The sequence below is a fragment of the Cloeon dipterum genome, chromosome 2, assembly GCF_949628265.1.
Source record: "Cloeon dipterum chromosome 2, ieCloDipt1.1, whole genome shotgun sequence".
In the NCBI taxonomy this organism is placed as follows: domain Eukaryota; kingdom Metazoa; phylum Arthropoda; class Insecta; order Ephemeroptera; family Baetidae; genus Cloeon; species Cloeon dipterum.
The window spans coordinates 14,771,228-14,793,734 of NC_088787.1; the positions used below are offsets into that span (position 1 = coordinate 14,771,228).

Genomic DNA, 22,507 nt, shown 5'->3' on the forward strand with positions numbered 1-22,507 from the left:
CTAGTTTGAATTCTTGACGGCCCAGACGGCCCAACGGGGGCCCGTGCCAAGTGAGCAGGCTGCAAAGTAAAAAGAAGAGGAAGGCGCGAGGTCACCAGGTCTCGCGGGTCGGAGGTTAGCGCGCGCGTCACCTTCAAGGAGATCTTTTTCCAGCGGAAATTGCCCAAATCTTGCAAACATTTTTTGCTTATTCGCGCATCTTCTGCGCCAAAGCCGTTTTACCTGGAATCCAAAGCGGGCGGGGGATTTAAAAACGCGTAAAAATTCCACCTTGATATACAGGATGAATTGTCTGCCGAAAGCAGCTTATTAGCAAGGTAGAATATTTTTCGAATGGTTTTTTACTCCTAAACGAAACGTGTGTTGAAGTTTTATAGCATTTTACTACTTGTTTGGATCGCGAGGAAATTTTCACCGAGACGCTTCATGAATTAAAACTGAAGCTCATTCTTTTTCCTGGTGCGACCGGCCTGCTTAAATAATTAGATGCTCACGAGCACATTTTAATTTTTCACCGCGCAGAGAAGTTGTATCTCCTTATATTGAAAGTCTGGCCCCACACTTTTCAGCTGAAACGAAACCCTTGGAGCAAGAGCAGCACTGTGAGGCGTGAAAACGAATTTTCCGTGTGCGTCTGCGGCACTGCTCTTGTGTGTTTGATTAGGCTCAAACAAAAGAAAAAGAGCCGATGGTAGAAAAGAATCCTCCAGAGAGAGAGAGAGAGAGAGCGAGAGCGAGAACAATCTCTGCCGCTAAATAGTAGTTTGCTGGGTGTTTGATACAGCGGAGAAGTATTTTGGGTCGGTGTAAGGCCGTTATTACCGTCATCATGTCTGTCAGGAAAAAGAAAATTGATTTTATCGAGGCTGGCTCCTTAAGCACCGTTGTTGTTTAATTTTATTGCCGCCTCTCAGTAAATAAATCAGCCGCTCTCAAATATTCCTCACCTTCCCAACCGAAACCCTTAAAAAAGTGGATTCAAGGAGGGGACAAAAGGGAAAGCCATCTGGCGTGTGAAGGTGAATCAAATCTAAAAGAAACGCGCAGCTACCGACCTCTTAGGTCCATTTATTTCAACTATATACTCTTGCATGGTACCATTGGCCGAGACATTATTTCATAATTATGCCTCAACAACGTTTGTGCTCACATTGTACACCTTTCATTCCATAACCGTTTTTGTGTTCTTATGTTTCTATTTTTGCTCTTTACATTTCCATTTATTGTCCAGCTTACTTGTTAGTTCGTCCAAATAACGCTATTTCACATGTCGGTTCCAGCAGAGGGTTCTGACTTGACCAAATATAGACACAAATATTTATGTGTATAGGCTCAAGGGTATTGGAGCAGATTTTGAAGATATTTGCAAGTCAAGTGTGTGTTTAAATTTTAACAATCTTGGCCAATTTCTCAAAATACATATAAATATTGCATTTGTTCTAAAACACAACATTGATCAACACGAGCTCTCACCTTTGCTTCAATAATTTTCAATACATTTTTGTAAATATCGAATCCTGTGTGTTCCCACCCTCACGAAGAAGTTAACAACAGTCAATTTCAATAACAACATCATTTTTCGACTTGTAGAGCAATGCCAGTCTTTTGTATTCGGAATTGATATTAAGTTATAGCAGCTTATAATTAGTACGACATTTTCAGTATCAAAGATGGGGCCTTGTAAGAGCGCTGGTTAATGAATCTAAAAGTGCTGTTCTAAAAGGTACTCTTATGAAGAGCTAAAATGCTTTTTGGCAACAATTAATTAATCTTAAGTTAATACTGTATGAAAGTAGTTGTTAATTGTCTTGTGCTAGTCCATTAGAGCAATGTGGTGTGTGAGAGATTAAAGATGAAGAGCGATAAGTATAAAGCATCTCTTAAAATAGTTGAGGTGACCGCAGAGCATGAAGTAAGTGAAGCTCCAAACATGTACAACCGGCTCTGCTTCTGAGTGAGGCGGGTTGCATAAGATGCCTGGAGTGAAGATGAATGAGACGCGAAGCATCATATAATAAGAATAAAAAATGAAATTGATCTATGAAAGCTGTGAAACCTGAACACTATCGAAATTTCATCTCAAAAAGACTGATATGGAAATGAAACAAACACCGCTCAAAAATCAAATCACATTTGAGAGCTGCCTAAAATCCCTAAAATCGTATTTTCTCATTTCTCACGACATTATCAGTGTGTTCTTGCTGGCCACCTGCATAAAATGAAGCGTATATAATATAAGATTATAAATATGTTATGTATATCCCCAAGGGCAGTCAAAGGAAGAGGAATAGAACTCTTCAGTGATATGTGCTGCGCGAACTCGCAGAAGGTTCATCATATCTCACTCATCGCAGAGGAGGCGGAAAGTTGTGAGGCCAGCGGCCACGCAGGCGGTCAGTTCGATCCAGAAGCGGCGCGATGGCGTGGGTCGGGCCGCCATCAGGCAGGCCAGCGGCACCAAGATGTGCAGCAGGTCGGGCACCATCAGGGCCACGTCCCGCACCACCTGGTGGGCCAGACCACGCGCGGCCAGCACATTCTCCACGAACTGGTCGCGGGCGGCCAGGAAGGCGTGCACCATGCCAACGGCCACGATTGGCAGCACGCCGCGGCTCGTCACGTTGACTTCGCGGTCGGCCAACCGCAGCACCGCGTAACTCGCGCCAACCTGACACCAAAAATGAGAATATTAGTGATAGAAATTCGGGAGGATAGAGAAGCACAGCTTTACTATGTACATATCAATTCACAATTTGCGGAAGCCCTTTTAGAACATTTAATGTACCTATACTATTTCAACAAGTATAAAATAAATTTTGCATAAAATAGAGGAATCAAATAGGTAATTAAACCTAGTGGTCTCAGCCACAAGATTTAAGGCGGCGGCTGGCGGGACCGGCTTAGCCAAATTTTTTTCCCGGCGGCGGCTGCCCATTTTTACCAGCGGTTGAAAAAATTATTTAATTGAGGAAAGATTGAACCGTACCTCTGAGACAGTGAAGTACAGTTGATGATGCCATTGCGTGTAAAAATCGTCGTTCCAATAATTGAGGTAGGACCACCAGCTGTAGTAATGCGGGAAGAGAGCGGTTAGGAAAAGTAGGGCCATTGGAAAGCGTAGGCGGCCGTTTACGGCCAGCATGGCCATCCGCTTGATGGCCTCGTATAGGGCCACGATGGCCAGAACAGTCAGCATCCATATGAGCAGCACGTTGCGGGTCGCGTTAAAATAAAAATGCTTGTAGGAAGCCACCCCAGTCTCATAGGTGCCCTGGAAAATCGAAATTGATTAGTTACGTGATAGTGTGATCGAGTTCATGATTAGACGTAATTTTCCAGTGGGAGGTTGGTTGCATCCTGTAGTTTATCAAAGTTAAGTTTAATTTAAGTTAAGCTTTTTACAGAAAATTTGTGAAAAAATCATTTTTGCCTTTAACTCAAAGAATAATACATATATGTAATTTGGTTCAATACATATCAAAGCTAAGAAGTGTGCTCATAATAAGATTCTGGCTCAGCCCATAAAAAACCCAAGAAGTGTGCACATGATGAGAATGTGGCTCAACCCATAACAAAAGCATGGATTGTGACACTTTTGATTTTTGTACTAATACAAAAAAAATCATGTAGCTTACATAAATCTTTTACAAGTATCTGCCCTTAAAAAATTGTGGCAACCGTTTAACCATAAAGGCTATATGGATGCGCCGATAGTATTTCTCTCAGTGTACAAGATAAAATTTATGAAAAAGCCGAAAATGCTTAAAATTTTCCATAGGCTACCGTTTTAATATTTGATAAAATCGGATCAAAGTTTGCATGCGAATCAAGCTGCGGGTAATGTCTCCTTATTGGAATTTATGATTTATTATACCAGAAGGGAAATTTAGCTCAAATTATTATTCTTGCTCTTAGTCAAATACAATAAAATACATTGAATAAAAAGATTTCAGGTAAGAAAGGGCGAACAGTAATACTAGCGAAATTCGCACATCATTGGGCAGACCGTGACAGGAGGGATCAAAATCAAGTAAAAAATCATTGACAAACAATTAAATATTTTCGAAAAATCTGAAATAGTGCCCTTAACCGGTCGATTTTACCCATCGAATTATTACAGGCACGTGAAATAAAAATGCTAAGTGTTTAAAAAGTCTATTGATTAATTCTTTAAAAGATTCCTTTCTGATAAGAGAACATTTGGGGTGGGTTTCACAGTTGGTGGCTGCGAATGCGTTGTGACTGCGCCAAGCGCAGACGAAGATTAATGAGTGCACTCCGGAATCGATTTCATCCCTGCCGCTCCAAATCAGGAATCTAACTGCTCCCCCAGAAGAGTATGCTGCCAAACTAGTTTTTGGTTGCCAGCGATGCTTATCGCGACAAGTGCGGGGCGAGTTGAGCGATTCGGTCGAATACTCACTTTAAAAATAGTATCCCAGCAACTGCAAGTGCACGTGAATTTGTCGACCTTGCGGGCGTACTTGGACCAGTACTTGGAGAGCACAGCCATGTGCAGCGGCGGCAGCGCCAGCGGCAGTGCCAGCCCTGCGAGGGCCGCCACCGTCGCTCCCCGCACTGAAACAGAGCACAAAAGATAAGCCTCACCGACAGACATTAATTTCCATGGTAGTATGGGGGGCGCAAGAAATGAATAATGCACGCTGCTCGAGAACAACGGACCAAATTAGAGTGTGCGAAAATAATTAACAATGCAGAGACGAGCCGCGTGCCACTCGTCCCGCGGGTTGCATAAGGGGGCAAACTGCTTATTACGCGAGAGCACGCGTGTCTATATAGTGAATCTGGAGCAGAGCCAGATTTCACCCCAAATTTTCCTGCTGCGTCCTCGCGACTTGCTAATTACATGCCCCAGAGTTAATTACCCCCCACGCCTTGAGATCGAATACTTGCTTGTGTGCGCTCAGTTTCGTCATCAAGGTGCACCCGAGCGAAAGAGATCACCCTGGCAACGATCTGGCAGCCTCCTTCCGCTCGAGCACAGACTCCGCGTTAAAGGAGGATAGGGAAAAGTATAAGAGCGAGAGCGAGAGCGGCCGCCTAAGCGATCAGCCAGAGGTGTGGCTTCGGGACAAGCGGCGGCCCAACAAAGACCAAGAGGCGCTATTTCTGGCACACAATAACAAACAAAAAGCGGCAAAGGGCGCGAAACAACACTCACTGGACAGCTAGAGCGAGCGACGTACACGCGGCGCCGCCAGCCAGCTGACTGAGACTGACGAGCGGTGGAGGGTGGCTCTGGGGTGGATGCATGACTCACTCATGGATCGATAGGGGTGAGTCCAACATGGCGATCGAGTGCACAGGCACCTACAAAATTCTCGTGCTGGGTGACTCGAATGTGGGCAAAACGTGCATCGTCCACAGGTACTGCGATGAGAGGTACTACGACACCTACATCTCCACCATAGGTACGCACCCTGACGCGCCTCCGACACCTGACTCGCTCACTCACACTCTGACACCCTCTTACAGGCATAGACTTCAAGCAGAAGATCATAAATTTGGACGGGAAACCTGTCAAGCTGCAGATATGGTGAGTCCCTTTCAGGGCAACTGTTCATTCAGCTCATGTCAGGTCGAGGAACGGATTCTGCTGGGTTTGGTTCATTTATTCAAGTATGTTTTTTGCAGCCATTCTATATAGCTTCGGCTTTTTAATTTAATATTTTTAAAATTTGACCTTTCAATGAAAATTATATGTCATTCTTACCCTCTTAAAGGGAAAAATTTGGTCTCGAAAATTTGAATATAATTTTGATATTATTATAGTTGTTTATTGCGCGCAAACTGACAGGATCGATAATTGTTGCTCTCAGCTGGTACGCTGTACCAGAGCATACTTGGATAATGTTCTGCGCACTTTTATACAAAATTTACATTGCGCAGATGTCTGGAGCGACGGAGAAAGTAATGAAATAAGAGATGAATTGCGAGCGGCTTTAAAAATCGATAAATGTATTCCATTACAAAATATTTAATATCTTATCGCTGCATTCTGTCACTTCTAGTTACATGAAAATACGACAAAACTTCGTGAATGACAAATTTATAGCAATAATATATTTCAGGGATACGGCGGGACAGGAACGGTTCCGAACCTTGACAACGGCCTACTACAGAGGTGCAATGGGAATCCTTCTCATGTACGACGTCACAAGCCTAGAATCATTCAACCACCTTTCATACTGGCTCAGAAATATTGAGGAGGTATAGATGTACAAATATTAACTTACACCGTTAAAAAAATTGATTGTTTTACAGAACGCCTCTCCCGATGTGATAAAAGTATTGGTGGGAAACAAGTGTGACCATATAAGTCACAGATGCGTCGAGACTGAACGTGGAATTAAAGTGAGTAAATTAATATTTGGAAATATACCAGACTTTGCAATTTCGTTTTTAGATTGCAGAAACTTTTGAAATGCCCTTCTTTGAGGTGTCTTGCAAACAAAATATCAACATCGAACGCGCATTCCTCACCCTGGCAAGGAACATAAGAGAGCAATGCGATTCCAAACAGGTTTGTTGATTATATAATCAATTTTTGGAACATTCATATTAAAAATAACTTCAATATTTCCCATTTTTATCCACTCAGAGGCCTATATTTCCCTATTTATTTTAGATCGGATTTTTTTTCAAACAACTAACGTGGCATTGTAACAAATTTTAAAATATTTTTGGGGCAACACAACAGTACCATCGATGCAAATATTTTTGGCAACATCAAATTGATTTTGAACTTTCTCTTATTTTGAAGGTTTTGGGCAATGAACGTGAAAAGAGCTCGTCGGAAATCAAGCTTAGCGGCGACAGCACGCGGATCACGGAACAGTGGCGCTGCAATTGCTGATCTCCCAAGACTGATAGGATTGACCACTATTTTATACCTTGCTGGCGAGGACGAACGATCGCACACACATACACAAACGAATTGCCGCACGGACATAACAGACCGAACGCGTGCATATATATATGAAAAAGTGAGAGAATCAGCTGCATTTCTAGTGCGTAGTGTTTGCGCGGCGGTTGTCATGGTGTTGAGAGCCGAAACCAGAATTATTGTATAGGAACCTGCATCATTATACGTGCTGCTGGCGGCGACATGGCTGACCTGATCCCAGGATACGACAAGGTCCGCACCGTCGGCAAGGGTAACTCCGCCTCGCACCCTGACCGCTTCTTTGGCACAAAGTCGCCCCTACCCCGGTTTATTTTCCCTCGTGGAAATCACATTTTCAATGTGGACGTTATTCGATTGTATGATTATCACTTGATACTGTGAGACTACAAAACTCTGTCATGGCTTTTTAACTGTCGCGGCTGAGCAATAAAAACTTGGATATTGCACAAGTGTGTACCTTTCCCATTGCTCCAACTCCTATAGATTAAATTTATGAGTTCCAGTTTTGACCTCCGTTTATTTCTGTGCAAATAACGGATTCTCATTGAAAAATCGTGTTTTGAAATTGATTTATTTGTCCAAAACCGACTAAATTAACTATTAATATGCCAAAATTTTAAAATGTGTAAAATTCATAAAAAAATAATGAAATTTGAAATTATAAATCGCTGTAAATCTAAAAATCTTATTTGTCTCAAGCTTATAATATATTTTTCACGCGGAGAAAATAAATTTTTATTTGGAAACGGTTAAAACTGTAAATTAAAAATATGGCAACAATATGCAAATACAGTATATAGCTGAATTGCTAGTTAATAGCTAAGGAAATTTCATTAAATCAAAATATAACTTTTTACTGAAACACCGACTGTGTTAGTAAAAAATCAACTCTTTAACACTCCCTTGCGAAATCAGGTGCATTTGGCCATGCCATTCTTTATCGGAGACACGTCGATGGCCTCATGGTGGTCATCAAACAAGTTCAGCTGACCGAGCTGGAAGCTACTGAACGCCAGCTGGCCCTTAACGAGGTTCAGGTCCTCGCCAGTCTCAACCACCCAAATATCATCAGGTAAAAGCGGGTGACATTTAATACTGATCCGAGATAAATAAAAGAAAATATTCAAAAGATACATTCGGAGCTTTGAAAGAGGAGGTTCGTTGCTGATAGAAATGGAATACGCGGACGGAGGGACTTTGGCACAGTTGCTAGGGCCGCGGAATACACCTCTCTCGGAAAGGGCCGTTTTGCATATTTGGTCGCAGCTGTCGTCTGCTCTGGCGCATATGCACTCAAGAGGCGTTTTACACCGCGACCTAAAAACAGCCAACGTTTTCCTGACGTCCAGTCTCCAAGTCAAAGTTGGCGATTTCGGAATATCTAAAGTATTTGTAAAATTTTGGGCGACTTTGTTAACTAACTAGAAAGTAATGATTTCAGGTTCTGACGTCACGAGCACAGGCGCAGACGATTTTAGGAACGCCTTACTACCTGAGCCCCGAGATGTGCCAGGGACTCGAGTACGGTTCCAAATCGGATATTTGGGCCTCGGGGTGTATCCTGTATGAAATGATGAGCTTGAGGAAACCGTTTGACGGGGAAAATTTGCCTGCATTGGTGGCCAGAATAATCGCGGTAAAATATTAAGTCTACGACGCTGGAGTATGCAACCGGGAGCATTGCGAAATGTGGCCGGCTGCATACTTACAGCATTGAACAAATTTTCACTGCGTTCTCGCCATCACAAACGTAGGGCATGTTCGAGCCGTTAGACAGCAAGCAATACTCGCAAGGGTTGCGAAGCTTGGTCGGATCGATTTTGCAACGCGATCCTGAAAAGAGACCTTCGGCAGCGGAAATTTGCGAAGAATGGCTGCCACCGCTGCTGTTGGGCCTCTCTCGCCTGCGGCTTTCGATTAGGAGGAGCCGATCGGTGGTGTACAAATGTGCGCCCACGATGGAAACAATAGAAGCGATTCCCCTACCACCCACATCCACCCTGGCTGACTTTTCAGCCGGACCTGCCCACTGTCTTGCATTGACCACGGGTATTTACAATTTTAAACTTTTAAAATCCCCTAACGTGATGCCATTAAGGTTGTTTTTCTATTAAAAATATTAAAAGTGCAAAGGAAAATTAACCATCCAAAAAAAATGAACAGAGAAGTTTTTGTTAAAAATTAAAATTGAAAAAGAAGTTGAGTAGGTTCAGTTTTAAATTTGAAAATGTTTTGAGCAAATCCCTACTAACTTGATCACATCAATAAAATTTGCAAAGACAACCAATATTTTCCTCTCGAAAAAATTTTCCTTTTTTAAAGAAATTATATAGATCGTCTAGAAAAAAAATAATTAATTCTGTCTGCTTATTAATTACCTATTGAAATTTTACAAAAACAAATCCTTTTTCAAGAGGGAGATGTTTATGAGTGGAAGGGAGATGAGTTGCCTGTTGTGGTAAGGGACGTTCGAGAGCGACGATTGAGCCTGGTTGCAGCTGGGTTGGGGTTCAGCATTGTGGGCAGCGAAAGTGGCGTTTTAGTTTCCTGGGGCCAGGGACAAGATGGGTGCCTCGGGCATGGTGATTTTGAAAATCAGAACACGCCGCGGATCATAGGTGGACATCAATATTAAAATTACTTGCTTGTTTTTAATTGGGATGTTATAGAAATTCTTTTAAGTGTCGGAATATCACAAGTGAGTTGCGGAGACGATCACGTGTTAGCTTTGGATGAGGACGGTTATGTTTTCTGTTGGGGCCAAACGCAACTTGATGGTGTGCAGAAAACGTAATTTCGTAAACTCATTTTCTTAAAAATTTTAGCATAACTTTCTTACTTCAGGGCAACACCTGTAAAAGTTCAGGCATTAGCCAATGAGAAATGTAAAATAGTGTGTGCCAGCCAAAGCTGCAGTGCAGTTATAGCTGAGGATGACTCTATTTGGGTTTGGGGAGACAACGAGGGAGACCGACTGGGATTAGACAAGCCCGGGATTCTCGGCTTCAAGGTAATAATTTTTATACGACCCTTTTATGATGTTTGATATCCTGGTTATGTGACAGAGTAAAATTGTTAACACCACAACGCCGGTGAAACTGACAATCAAGGCGAGGGATGTTTCCATTGGAAAGGAGCAAATGGTTGCGATCACGCCGGACAATAGAATCGTTCTTGTTGGAGGGCCAAATAGCGGTCCAGTTCAGGGAATCAAAGGACCGGTGAAAGTGAGTCTTTCGGTGTGAAATTAATATTTTGAAGATAAGGATTTTGTAAATCCATATTGAGATGGCATGACAAAACAGCTACATACATTTGGTTACACTCCACAATGTATTTTCTGCACGCTAAAATTGATTGAAATTTTATCGTCTATCCAAAAAAATTGCTAGCTTTTGGTAAAAACTTACCTATTGCCGGATTAAGAGGTCTAAAAAGCATGAACTGCATTTTGTTATCTCGCGAACAAAATGATAACAAAAATTTGTCGTCATGGCAAGCGCACCCACAGTTAGCACGCTACGCCCGTATGCTAGAGCAGCCGGCGCTCGCCTTTTAAGTGCTGCCGCTCGGCAATTATCTTAAACGAAAACTCCTAAATGCGAGTTTCTATAGCTAGCGGACATTCTGTCTTCGGGATATATCGCCGCCACAGACGACCAAGTCATCTATTACTGGAGCCGCCCTGAAAAGCCAGCATCCTTATTTTCTCTTAAATTTTTCAAGACGGAAAATGAAGATGAGGGCCAAGATAAATTCGAACGTCCAAACGAAGTGCTGGCGTGCGTAACAGAAAGTCGTATTTTATTGTTTTGAAACACTCCTTTTTCCAGTGTCTACGGTCCTCGTCTTGGCGATTTGCAAACCTCGGGCCAGAATGTGTGGCTAGTGGTGCACACCGGCGCTCCTTTGCCGCCGGGCCACTCCACGGCCGCCCCTGAGTGGCTGCGCAAAGAATTGAAAGACGAGTAAGACCGGAGCAGTGGCAAATTCTGCGGCGAAAGGAAAAAAATATGCTTGGCCAGACACGAGTGGCGCAGGACATAAAAGAGACCCACCGAGAAGGATGAAATTCATTAAAATTTATATACCGTCGTGATTCAAAATTGTGTTTGCCGTCAATCGATACAAAAGTACACAAGTGTTTGGTTCCCTGAATTTAATAAAAAATATTATGCTTTTATAAAACAATGGCTTTTTACTTCAATAGTTCAACAACATTCTGAAGGAAATATCTGATTTTAAAATAATTTTACTCAAAACTCTCACATAGTTACTCATCCAATCACATAAGCTTTTAGTTGCCTTGCTCAATTTAAAAAAATATCAGAAAAATATATTTCCCATCGTTATTTTAAGTTCTAGGCAACACAGTGCATTGAGAAACAGACCAAAAAATATTTATTTTTGAGACCTACTACGCAATTAGTCTAAACGAGAGAGTGCATAGGTATGTCGTGGAGCAGAGGGGGTGGTCGGAGGGGTGCTGCGGCGCTGCCATCTGCCGGGGCACCCCTTGCTCCACTCACTCACCATAGAGCACCCGCGCGGTCGCTTTTTGTGCGCGTGCCTCGGCACTGGAGGCGACGTGTGAGTCACCGCACCGACTATTGATCGACGCGCCATCTTGGTCGCACCCTTTTCGGCCGCTCTGCCGCCCCTTTCGGCCTCACAGCCGCCCCCATGGACTTTGGATAGGTCCGCAACATCGAGGTAGGTTGTGAATATTAGTTGCCCCCGTGGTGACAGTTGTCACCTACCCTGACACGCGCTGGGCCCAGAAAACCAAGCGTTCGCCGACCTTGAGGTCACCCTTGGGGGTGGTAGGTCTCCACCACCCCCGGCCACCTTTGAACTTCCGGTTGGTCACGTTTTTTTGCCATATCAAAATTAAATTTGTACAAAATTTTAATTTTTAAATCCGATAAAAGGGATTTTGCGCGGCAGGTCAAAGGTCACTGGTATCTCCGTTGATAGCTCGCAGCCATTTAAAGGTCGGTTTCAATATTTTTCACTTGACAACATGACATTTATCTAAATCGACTGTTTTTGTCTATTTTGGGCACTATGTCATCTGAGAATCTGGTGCAGGTTGAAATATTTGGCCACTTTCCATTTTCACTCTTTCGTTGTGTTGAGATCCCGAATAGGAATCGGGTTCGTCGACCCATCAGATTTGTTGCACCCCTATTTGTCTACCCTGTTGGTTGACAGTTTTTTTAGTTCATTCCAGCGCGTTGATTAAAAAAACACCATATATATGTAATGCAGCTTTATTTATGCGCATTTTTATGGCAAAAAATATATTGACAGAATTGCGTCGTGGATGAAAGTACAGATTGACTAACATCCAAAGTGCTTTGCATAAGCTTGTATCTTGTATGTATAGCATACGAAGCGGTTTTAAAAAGCCCAGGACCAGTATTCATTGTTGTATTATGCACATTTATGCCACATGAGCCGCGCGCCTTTGGCGTATCAGACGGCAGACTTTATGCTGAGTGGCCTATTTTCGAGCAACAAAGAGATTCATGCAGTTGTGGACTCACAGAATGAATTAATTCTCCGAGCTGGAAACTCGACAGGCTCTGTTGTGAGCTATATGACTTTACATTTTAAAAGAAACACTGCTCCCAATCCGTTTCGCAAAAGAGACGTTTATTAAATTAAGTGCGTTTTATAATTTAGTTTACGTAAGCATATCAAAGTCTGCCTTGCACAACCAAAAAGTGACTGCTGGCAAATCGATAGCCTTTATTTTTAGCAAACTCGTGATTGGTTTACTCAGACAATTGGATGCATGTGCGCCCACCCAAAGTTTGGCAAGCACATGAATAAAAGCATTTGGCCACGTGAGAGCTGCTTTGTGCTGAGGTTGTTCGGAGACAATTAATGGATGGCTCCGATGGCTCAAACAACGAAAACGAATTTAAAATTCGGAGTATTATCTACAATAATTTTTGAGAGGGGGTAAAACATCGCCAGAAGAGTGAAATTTGACGAGAGCCAATTAATCTTATCCAGATGGCCCTGGCTGCAATTGGACCTATCGAAAAGTGCTTGTCAAATTCTTCGAGTGAGGCGCACCACGAGGCGGGTTAGGAGTTAATTGAAAAGTTAATTGGTAGATAGCTCTGGCGTCTGCAGGGCCTCGAGAGTGTTGGTTGCCCTTGCCTGCTCCCTCATTTCTTTCTCGAGTACCGTGGAGGCACAAAAATGTGGCCGCGCGGTTACTCATTTATTTATAGGCCTCTAATTCCACACAACATGAAGCGCGAGGGACAAAAAATTGGAGCGAAAGAGCGGCACAACCCCTCATGTCTATACCAACGAGACGTAAAAGCTGCTGGCACGACAAAACGTGTGGGGGATTGAAAGGGTTAGATGGACGCACTATTTTCAACCCGTCTGACATTTAAGTCACGAGCAGGAAGCACATTTATTCATGACTTTTCACGCCGATGTTTAGATGCAGTAGACTATATACTTGTACAAAAGATATTCCACACACTGCGGGGTACACTGTTATGCAAAAACTATTCAGCCAGCCGCGTTAGACATAACAAAACTCAGCACACTATGCCGGGAGAACGCGCAGCTGCAATGTGCTGATTTGCTGAGGTTTAAATATTTATTTTCACGCAGTTAGTTTTTGGTGAAATGTCCAGAAGAAACTTTCCATCTGTAGCCTATGTTTTCTAGGCAGTTCCAAATATAAGGAAAACTGATAAATGTATTTATCTTCAGACACAAATAGAATTGAAGTATTCCTAAGACTCATATCAAAAGCTTCTACGAATATTTTAACTTAAGTATAATTATACGTCATAATTTACTATCCTGTGTTCATTTTAATCTTTTAAGAGTAAATTTTAAGGTCCAAATTTAAAGGTGTCAAAACGAAAAGGAAAAATTGATCTACAGGAAAATGAACACAAGTTAACAAAAGCTGTCATTGATGAAATCGTTTTGTTGAATAATTTATAAGGCGGAATCTATTTGGAGTTTCACTATTGGGATACAAGTTAGATTGAAAAAATAACTAAATCACTTTTGTTTCATGTTTTATCCACTTTTACTCCAAAATAACTAATCAGACAGTACAAACAGCGTCCTATCAGTTTTATGTTTTAAAAAGTTTAAAAAAACATGCGGAAACCCTGCAATCTTTCAACGCGCCTTCAACGAAAAGGTTTCACACGAGATAACAGTGCGTTTCCCTAAAGAGGTTTCCAAAATATGGTTTTGTGGGTTTTGTTTATGTCGAAAACTCAGAAAATTATAGATAAACTTTTATTATCTGTACATGAGTACCGCGTGAGAAGCAAGCAATTAACCTCACAACTCACTTAGTATTTATTAAAAATGCACACACTAGACTACATTCATTACTCTCAGTCTGCCGTAAGAGAGAGAGAGAGAACGCGCGCGCGGCTAACTAGAACATTATATGCAGCCTCATTTCGATATTCTGGGTTGTTGGAAATTTTTCATTGCCGCCTGGTTAACAACGCTCCTGCGAGTGACTCGTCAATTAATGGGTTTGAGTTTTGATGAGGCAAAACAACCCGCTGAACGTGGACAAAAACAACGTGTTGAGCGCCAAGCAGCCCCGCGGGTTATAATGGTAAATTAGCACATAATGAGGCAAAGGGTGAGTCATGGATTTTTGGCAAATATCGGCGATCAGCCTGCCTGGCACTTTTTGCAGGTGAACTCAGCGCGAGGAGAGATCTTTCTATTTCTCCGTGTGTTGGCAAACACACTCTCGCGTGGCTTATTATTCAAATAAAACAAGCGCCAGGGGACGCACCACACTGCCTGTGGCCGCAGAGCGGCGCACCAAAATAAATTTTTACTAGTTACCCCAAATGCTTTTTACTTGGAAGCAGTTGGGGCCGCGGCCAAAGCGAGGGAAAAAACCCGCTCGAGATTATTTCAGGAGTTAAGCTGTTTTTATGCCACCTCCAGCGGAGAGAAGGTGACATTATAAGGCCTTATTTTTTCTATATCCGGCGTCCAAACTATAAATAATTTTTATTTTGGTGTTATTTTTTGTGTGTTTTGTTGATAACTTTCCAGAAACTGTTTTGGTAAATAATTCGTTTTACTATGAATTTATCGATCACTAACATCGTGGAACTGCTAATAGCAATGCTAAAAACGCCAAAAGCGGTAAAAAGTGGACAGAAAGTAAAAAATTATTGTTTCTAAACTTCATGCATTTATATAGGATTTTATCATTTTTATTTTTACGGTGTAACGCACCATTTTATCCCTAAATTTTACCTCTCGCACTGTCATCACCAGCTTATTTAAAATTGGTTTGCAGGAGCTACCAAATTTTCTCTTTTTTTCATTATTTGGCAAATTCTGTCCTGCTCCTCTAGGCCAGCAGTTGTCATCCAATGCAGGGTACCAATCGACTCGTTCTATATAGTTCATCCCTTAAATATCACACTTGCAAAGAACCAAAGACTCGTAGCAACACGATAGTTATTTCTATTTAATAGCCAAGCGTAAACAAACGATTGATTCTCTTTGTAATTTTGGTTAGTGCAAATGAATTGAGCTAATGGTCCTGATGGTGCGTCCCCGTTTAGTTAATTGTTCTCGGCTGCGATGTTGGAGCTCAGTTAAAATTTTGGACCCACTGTTCCACAGCAGGTATCATATATTTTTGTTGAGTGAAACCTTTTTTTAAAATGCTTAACAAAAAGGTGGCCTGATAAGAGTGAAATGGAATGACGTCATTGTTATACGACGGGGCAATAGCAGCAGGGTGAAAGGGCATTAACAACCACGCTATATAGAATTTCCTCTGCCACGGATTGGCCCTCCTCTGCCTCCTTTATGTTTATACACCACGTGATGACGTAACTCTGCACGATTAGCACGACACAATCTCCCAAAAGAACCATCAATAGCTCTCAAAGCGCGTCTGATCAAAGGAGTGACTCTCATCTGCACCACTTGTTTGTTTTGCATCCCGCTCTTGGGATACACTTTAATGGCTCGTCGCTTGATATCATCTTATTTTATATTTAACAAGAACCTATTTAACATATTTAGGTAGAGCGTCTTCGTTGAGATTAAAGACAAATGCTAATGACGCATAAAAAACCGCAAACGGAAAGTCCGTTTGGCAAAATTTGCAACCTTCTGTGGTTTGAGGTAAGCAGTGATTCTAAAGCCATGTTTGTGAAATAGAATCGCGCCTGCGGATATGTTTGAAATGCATAAAAACAAACGAGTGGCTTTGCAACCTAAAATTTTAATCTTTGCTCTTAATTAATTCAACCTACTCAAAATTACATTTTCGCGGTAAGCATCTGGATTCAGCATTTGGGGGTAAAATTTTTATATGAGCAATTGGATAAAAACAACATGTTATATGTACTAACAACTAAAAGTTAAAGGAAAACCAAACGTTTCAAGAATCGGAGCTAGAACTCTGAAAATGCATGATATTTAACCATATGGAACGTGTTATTTAGCACATATTAAAGTCGAAAAACAAAAAAACGAGACAATTCATTCGATAATGAAAACAAACAAATCTGTTCAGTCAAACACAAGCCGAGGACCAAGTAGTGCCCCTCTCGGTCGGTCGCCCCTCCGACTGCGTGTCTCCGGGGGAGAGCCGCGTTTAGAGCGTTCGCTCCGAATGGTCCAGAAATAACATCTTCAGTGCTCGTCGGACTATGTCCCTATGCTGGTGCTCGCGCTGTGTCTGATGACCAAACTCCTAGAGTATTCCTCGGGTCGCGTCTTGTACGTCCAAGATGCCCCGGCCCCCACACAAAAGCCCAGGGAGGGCTCCAAACGGCCCTGCCGGCGGAGGGCGCGCCGGGCCCCCGCAAAAACGCAACAGGCCCCGAGGAACGATAACCACAACGAGTCGTGCGACAATAGGAAAGGTAGAGCACCAAGATGGCTGCCGTTGGGGGGCCCCGGGCTCATTGTGCGGGGGTGGTGTACACATAAACAATAATTATTGCGGAATACGTTGTGCAAGTGCTGCACACTCAGCCTGTTTTCGCGATGATTCAATCGCGGCTTGCGAAACTGCTGCGTAACCCGAACGAATCATTTAGTTGGGCGTCCAACACAGGGTTGGGTTCGCGCCATCTTAAATTTTCTTGATTTTTTTTCAGAGAGTGGTTATTTTAGATTGAGTTGCTAGATCTTACGCGCACAAAAAATACAGACGTTAATAGTTAACCTCTGATGCACGTACGCATCAGCAACTTAATTTTTCTTCCATCATTTAAAAGTTTACAAGTAAATATTTTACTAGAGATAACTTCTACGATTAGTAGAATACAAAACAAAAAATAGCATTCCAATTTGTTAGTAAGGAAAATAAAAGTTTGAACAAAATAGCTATAATAGAAAATGTTATGAATCAAGAACAAATTAAGGTTTTACTATCATCAACCATTCAAGTGATAAAAAAATTGTAAGTTAAATGCATTAAACTTTCTGTTAGCATGATATTTATTGCAATTTAAATGAAAACACTTCACAACTTGGCATTAAGCAGTAGTTGTAAATTTAACAATCAATCAATCAATCTGATCAAAATTCTTCAATTTTTCAATTGATTAAAATTAATTTAAAATTATTTGAGGCATTTTGCTCTCCTCTGAAAATATTTAGCACGCAATGCGAAATATTAGAAGGCGACAAGAAATCCCAGGAGTGCGCAGACTGCACTCACTTGCGTGGCAACGCGACGCGACAAAACCTCTCTTTATTAGTCACTTCCTGCATCAATTCAAAGCATCTGGCTGCTCTCCTCTCTCGCATCGGAATGACTGGATGACATTATTGTAATGCCCTCATCTAAAGAACACATTTATTTATTTTGAATAGCGAGCTTAACTGCGCAATTCATATGCTTTTGAAATACGGAGATTTCAGCGATAGATTGTTGTTATTTAGTTTGTTAAAGAAGAGCAAATAATAAAATCAATCACGTGCACTTGATATAAATCTATATTTTACAGAAGAAAAAAAAATCATTATTTTTATTAACAGTCGACAAATTGTTACAGAAAAAATGGGTGACCCAAACTGCAACAACCGCGGTTGGTGCGGCGAGGGTTGGCCCCGGAAGGGGCTGCTCTCGACCTTCAGCATGTCAACGTACGACGACCTGGCCAGGGACCTGGACGCGAACCTGGCCCAAATCGATATGGACGAGGAGTTGGACATGCACTCTGTGCTCACCACGGTCAACAACTATTCCGACTCGCAATCAGACGCATCCAGCAAGGTAATTAATTATACTCTATTACGCCTTTCGTGCCCGGTTTTTCTGCCCGGCGCCTTCACGTGCTCAGATAATTTTTAAGCAAAGTTAAGCTGTCGTGCTTTCGTGCGAGTGAATGATTTCCATATCTATTCGTTTTATTCGACTTTTCACGCAACCCCGTTACACTGACGTTTATTCTGATGGATAAATTGTAATCTGCGTTTTCTTAAAACGTTATTAAGCAGAGGCACGCAGCCCTACCTGACTTTAAATTATTTCAAATGAGCATGAATCATGTTGTTTTACCTTTTCTATATTTCTCTCTTCTGATCCCTGTTTTGAGAGAGCGTGTTTTAATAATGAGTTTCAGGAGAGCGTGTGCCGGTCAGAGCCTCTATTCTCGCCGGTCAAAGACTCGCCCCTGACCAATTTGACGAACATTTCTGTCGATTCCTTGGATCTCGAGGGCGACATTTTGCTGACCTGCCAGGCCAACAAAGACAACTACACCATAGCTTTTGAAGACTACAGCACCGCTGGTACGCATAAATCATTATATAGAAGCGTCGAGAGGCAAAAATGATTTTTTCCTGCCCTTCAACAGGCGAAGACAGCTGGTGCGGGAGCCGCAAACTGTTTGATGTTTGCAGCTCCAGTTCGGACGAAGGCCTGGGAGCGGGCCCAGGGGCCCCTCTCAGCCTGGTGAGGCGACTCTTCCTGAAACAGCAACAGAGAAGCGAGGAGAGGATGAGCACCTCAAGCTCGAGCGAGCTCGACAGTTCGAGCAGATTTTGCCCAGCGAATATTAATGCACTTTTAAACAAGGCTAGAAAGGTAGCATATTTTTTCCAATGATTTAGGACTTAAACACTCAAACATTTATTATCCAGGTAACCCAGTCGACACAAACTGAGGGCCAAAGTTTAAACCAGAGCGTACAGACCCGTTCTATTGCTGGGCAACAACACCAAAGTGCCAGCAGGCCCCACCTTCAAGTTTGCTACCCAAACTATGCCTTGCCCGACCTTTCCTTCCTGAAGACGGCCGGTACACCACCAGGAGCTACCGTTCATCTCGCGCCGAGAGGTCCGCCCACCAGAGCGGGAAGACCCGGTCGCCCGAGGCCGTTCTCTTTGGACGACGTCGAAAGGCTTAAGGACAAGGGACTTTCTCACGTAAGAGATTGGGACAGTCTGAATATTCTATTGCCTGCTGAGTGCAGGCAGATTCTTGAGGGGTCAAGCTCCTCCTCAGGGTATCATAGCCCTGCCACCCCTAGGACACTAGTGAGAGGAAAGGTAAAACATTGCACTTAAACTGCAGGAGCTGTTTGGAAATCAGGTTTGCTTCAACAGGGAAGCAAAGATGAGTTGAACAACAACCCGTGCTGGGACCAACAAACCAGTGAGGATGTGCTGAGGTTGCGAGCTCAGGTGTCTAGTCAGCTGCTCAGAACAGTGCAGTTCGCACCCCCCAATTCCCCGTGCCATCCACCAAAAGATGAAATATCAGAAGTTATTCCCCAGCAACACCGTATTCCCTTCAGTCTGCCTCTCAACCTGGACCTTTCAAGCGTATCAGGTAAATTACGTCAGCCCTTGGACTTGAAAGGTTATGAAAATAGTAGTTAATTTCCCAGACATGGTGAGCTCGTTCCGCGTAGCATGTCAGCAGTACTCGGCGTGTCTGTCGGAACCAAACACACTGCAGACGGTGGCACTTCAGCAGATTTGCCCCGCCCTGACAGACATTCTGAGTCACGGTCTTCGACCTGAAGTAGACACCGGTTTTGGTATGGTGCCTAATTCAGCTTGGCGAGTGGTTGAAGCGGCCGCGCACAGCGGTCAAATCGCCAAGGCTTTGAACGACCTGTTGATGCGAGTCAACGCTGACGATATGCTTACTGAAGGACCACTCAAAGTCAACGCTTTTATCTTCGGACTTATAAAGTAAGTATCTTAAACAAAAGCCAAAAATATCGTTAGAACGTTGCAGCAAAAAAATGAAATTATTAAAATTTTAATTAAAAAATGAATCATAACTTAATGTGGATTTTTTTCGTTAAATTTTCAGTGTTGGTGCGCTTGGAGCATGGCTGTCACTTTTACGAACGCGAGAGTCGCTAATCCGCAAGCACTACGTGTCCACCGCCTTCCTGGCCGGCGCCAGTAGCATTGCCCGGCAACACTTTGACGCCGTGGTGGCCGCTGCGGACGCATTGCCCAGGCCACCAGCGCACCTGGACCTGTTGCTTGAGGTGAAACGGCTTCAGCGCGGCCTGAGGCCGTTGCTGAGTCGTCCTCGTTCTTGCGTCCACGAGAACCTCAGCCTACAGCTGGGACAAAATGGACCGGAAGAGCGGAGGCAGCGCCGCTGGTCGGCGACCGCCTCTCCAAAGCTCGCACAGGCTCTTGAACGACTGGTGGCCGAGGAAGCGGCCAAAGCGGAGGCTTCTTCTGAAGAGCCTTCTGAGGCGGACAGTTTAGAGACCAGGTACCACAATCAATTTATTGTAGAATTCAATGGCTAGGAATTATGAATCAATAGAGCTGAGCTAAATTTTGAATTGATTATACCAACGTCTCATATTGTAAAGAGATATGTGTCTTAATATTGCCTTCTATGCAATTCTGCTAATTGATTAGCAGCCACACTCCGAAAATATATATTATTTTTTAGCTCTTTATATTAAACCAGTCCATCAATTTACTAAATAATACAAGGCTTTGATTTCACTGCTCTATGTATTAGCTCAATAGAAACATTTTTTCTAGATAAGTTTAATTAACTTCGTAAATGATTTAATCTAAAAAGCCACGTCTGAAATGTTTCGCAGGGATCGATTTAAGAAATTGCAACGCCAGTGGGAGCTCATGAGCCGACCTTCGAGGATCCCCAGGCTCATCAACTCACCCTCCAGACCTATGGCACCCTCGTGGCCTCCCGCCCACACCCCCTCTCCGCCGCGGCCCGTTGAGCTGCGGCAAAAACCGTTTAAAGCGCCACCCCCTACCCCTCCTAAGCCCAAGACAACAGTGAAACCGCAACCCGCTGCGAAGAAACCCGCCGTCAGTTATAGGGGACAACCACTGAGGTAAAATCAATTTGGATAGAACGCAGTTAGAGTTGCTGCAAATGTCAATTAGCCAGTTCACTTTCTCCATCAAGACTGTTTCATTAAGTGATTGGAAAAGAATCAAGTTTATATCAATGTTTCGTAATAATAATGCTTTGTGAAGACAGATGGCTAATGGGGCTTTGTTGCATCGTATTGGAAATCAATTGGCAATTTAGCATTGCTAACATTTTGTACTTTCAGGCGTGTACAGACTGTGAGGCATCGGTTGGGAGCCGAGTCAGGCCACCTGAGTTACGACAAGGGCCAATCGCTAGAAGTGCTGGTCTTCGTGGACTCGAAGTGGCTCCTGTGTGCCAAGGGGGCTCTGAAGGGCCTGGTGCCCCGCGAGGACGTCATGTGATCTCACACAAGGCTCCGGGGCCCATCCAAGGCGTGCCCCTAGGTCCGACCAACCGACTCTCGACTGAAAGGACTGATGGACAGTGCAATTTTGCTTGTGTGCAATTCTCTCATACAGACAAAAATTCAAAGTGCAGCATTTACTTTATAAGAGCAGGTTATATAGCAAGTTTCAGACGTAAGGGTGTAATTCTAATTGCGAAAGAAAAAGCTGTAATTATAGTGAACTCTAAATACCTGTAATTATGTATATCATCGATATATATCTCTCAATAAGGTGTACCTTAGCTGGTAAGAACGTAAGTAATCCCACAGCTTACAAATTACTAGCAGCAAACAAGCATTGTAAGTCGAAACTAACTGTGCAAAAATCAATAAAAATCTATATATCACTACATCGCACAAACGCTGTATTACTTTTGTTTTGAAAACATCAATAGCGACAAGGCCAATGGTGCATAATTTTGGCTATATAGTTATTTAAAAAATAATAGCTATTTAATTAATGAACAGCAGGTCTTTTTCGTATCGCGCAGACCGAATTTCGTACAAGGTTGAACGTTTTTTCCTGCTAATGATGCGAGCCACTGAGTGTGAACTAAAAGGGAGGTAATAGTGATCGGTGGCCTGTGAGAGAGGTTTTAGACGGTCCTTCACGCTATCAAGCACCCAGCTAAATGTGGCTTGCAATGAAATTAAATACATATATGAATAAATACCGTAAAAAAATACTGACACCCAAATGAAATTTATTTCATTTCATGCAAAATTCATTCCACTTCGTTTTGGGTGTCATAATTAATTAGCAATCTTCTAGAAGTCGCATTGATATCATAATTTT

General features: G+C 42.8%; 4 protein-coding genes across 11 annotated transcripts; 3 read left to right on the forward strand and 1 right to left on the reverse strand.

The window, feature by feature from the left end:
* Positions 1-1,048: 1,048 nt before the first annotated feature.
* On the reverse strand, positions 1,049-10,556 carry LOC135935713 (uncharacterized). Of its 4 annotated transcripts, none has more exons than XM_065478245.1 (4): positions 10,339-10,556; positions 4,424-4,578; positions 2,987-3,271; positions 1,049-2,668 (listed from the first exon to the last, which is right to left on the reverse strand). In XM_065478245.1, exons 1-4 carry the CDS (start codon positions 10,376-10,378, stop codon positions 2,342-2,344), a joined length of 807 nt encoding a protein of 268 aa, XP_065334317.1. In that variant the 5' UTR covers positions 10,379-10,556; the 3' UTR covers positions 1,049-2,341. The 4 variants fall into 4 exon arrangements, with proteins under 4 accessions (XP_065334317.1, XP_065334318.1, XP_065334319.1 ...); XM_065478246.1 differs by lacking the exon at positions 10,339-10,556 and adding an exon at positions 5,183-5,243; XM_065478247.1 differs by lacking the exon at positions 10,339-10,556 and adding an exon at positions 4,915-5,054.
* On the forward strand, positions 5,273-7,377 carry RabX4 (RAS oncogene family member RabX4). The gene is made up of 6 exons (XM_065478250.1): positions 5,273-5,432; positions 5,497-5,557; positions 6,093-6,231; positions 6,286-6,375; positions 6,428-6,544; positions 6,785-7,377. The coding sequence occupies exons 1-6, from the start codon at positions 5,273-5,275 to the stop codon at positions 6,875-6,877; spliced, it is 660 nt and encodes a 219-aa protein (XP_065334322.1). The 3' UTR covers positions 6,878-7,377.
* Positions 7,531-11,134, forward strand: LOC135935712 (serine/threonine-protein kinase Nek8-like). Its single transcript, XM_065478244.1, has 10 exons — positions 7,531-8,000; positions 8,059-8,314; positions 8,370-8,564; positions 8,683-8,977; positions 9,343-9,546; positions 9,598-9,718; positions 9,773-9,938; positions 9,994-10,155; positions 10,544-10,710; positions 10,762-11,134. The coding sequence occupies exons 1-10, from the start codon at positions 7,891-7,893 to the stop codon at positions 10,898-10,900; spliced, it is 1,815 nt and encodes a 604-aa protein (XP_065334316.1). The 5' UTR covers positions 7,531-7,890; the 3' UTR covers positions 10,901-11,134.
* Positions 11,135-11,468: 334 nt separating this feature from the next.
* Positions 11,469-22,072, forward strand: LOC135935464 (uncharacterized). Of its 5 annotated transcripts, none has more exons than XM_065477802.1 (10): positions 11,469-11,641; positions 17,989-18,209; positions 18,553-18,727; positions 18,793-19,022; positions 19,079-19,486; positions 19,544-19,769; positions 19,816-20,137; positions 20,262-20,681; positions 21,025-21,282; positions 21,508-22,072. In XM_065477802.1, the coding sequence occupies exons 2-10, from the start codon at positions 17,994-17,996 to the stop codon at positions 21,665-21,667; spliced, it is 2,415 nt and encodes an 804-aa protein (XP_065333874.1). In that variant the 5' UTR covers positions 11,469-11,641; positions 17,989-17,993; the 3' UTR covers positions 21,668-22,072. The 5 variants fall into 5 exon arrangements, with proteins under 5 accessions (XP_065333874.1, XP_065333871.1, XP_065333873.1 ...); XM_065477799.1 differs by lacking the exon at positions 11,469-11,641 and adding an exon at positions 16,594-16,848; XM_065477801.1 differs by lacking the exon at positions 11,469-11,641 and adding an exon at positions 16,594-16,848 and having other exon boundaries at positions 19,828-20,137.
* The last annotated feature ends 435 nt before the right edge of the window (positions 22,073-22,507 follow it).

Excerpts from the sequence above, each read along its gene's own strand:
- RabX4 (XM_065478250.1), top strand. The coding sequence starts at position 5,273 with ATGACTCACTCATGGATCGATAGGGGTGAGTCCAACATGGCGATCGAG. Across the intron at positions 6,376-6,427 it reads AGACTGAACGTGGAATTAAA|ATTGCAGAAACTTTTGAAAT; the intron begins GTGAGTAAATTA and ends TTTCGTTTTTAG. Across the intron at positions 6,545-6,784 it reads AGCAATGCGATTCCAAACAG|GTTTTGGGCAATGAACGTGA; the intron begins GTTTGTTGATTA and ends CTTATTTTGAAG.
- LOC135935712 (XM_065478244.1), top strand. The coding sequence starts at position 7,891 with ATGGTGGTCATCAAACAAGTTCAGCTGACCGAGCTGGAAGCTACTGAA. Across the intron at positions 8,315-8,369 it reads GCGATTTCGGAATATCTAAA|GTTCTGACGTCACGAGCACA; the intron begins GTATTTGTAAAA and ends TAATGATTTCAG. Across the intron at positions 9,719-9,772 it reads CTTGATGGTGTGCAGAAAAC|GGCAACACCTGTAAAAGTTC; the intron begins GTAATTTCGTAA and ends TTCTTACTTCAG.
- LOC135935464 (XM_065477799.1), top strand. The coding sequence starts at position 16,641 with ATGCTGGTGCTCGCGCTGTGTCTGATGACCAAACTCCTAGAGTATTCC. Across the intron at positions 16,849-17,988 it reads GTCGTGCGACAATAGGAAAG|AAAAAATGGGTGACCCAAAC; the intron begins GTAGAGCACCAA and ends AAATTGTTACAG. Across the intron at positions 21,283-21,507 it reads TATAGGGGACAACCACTGAG|GCGTGTACAGACTGTGAGGC; the intron begins GTAAAATCAATT and ends TTGTACTTTCAG.
- LOC135935713 (XM_065478245.1), bottom strand. The coding sequence starts at position 10,378 with ATGCAGTTCATGCTTTTTAGACCTCTTAATCCGGCAATAG. Across the intron at positions 4,579-10,338 it reads ACCTCTTAATCCGGCAATAG|TGCGGGGAGCGACGGTGGCG; the intron begins GTAAGTTTTTAC and ends GCTCTGTTTCAG. Across the intron at positions 2,669-2,986 it reads TGTACTTCACTGTCTCAGAG|GTTGGCGCGAGTTACGCGGT; the intron begins GTACGGTTCAAT and ends TTTTGGTGTCAG.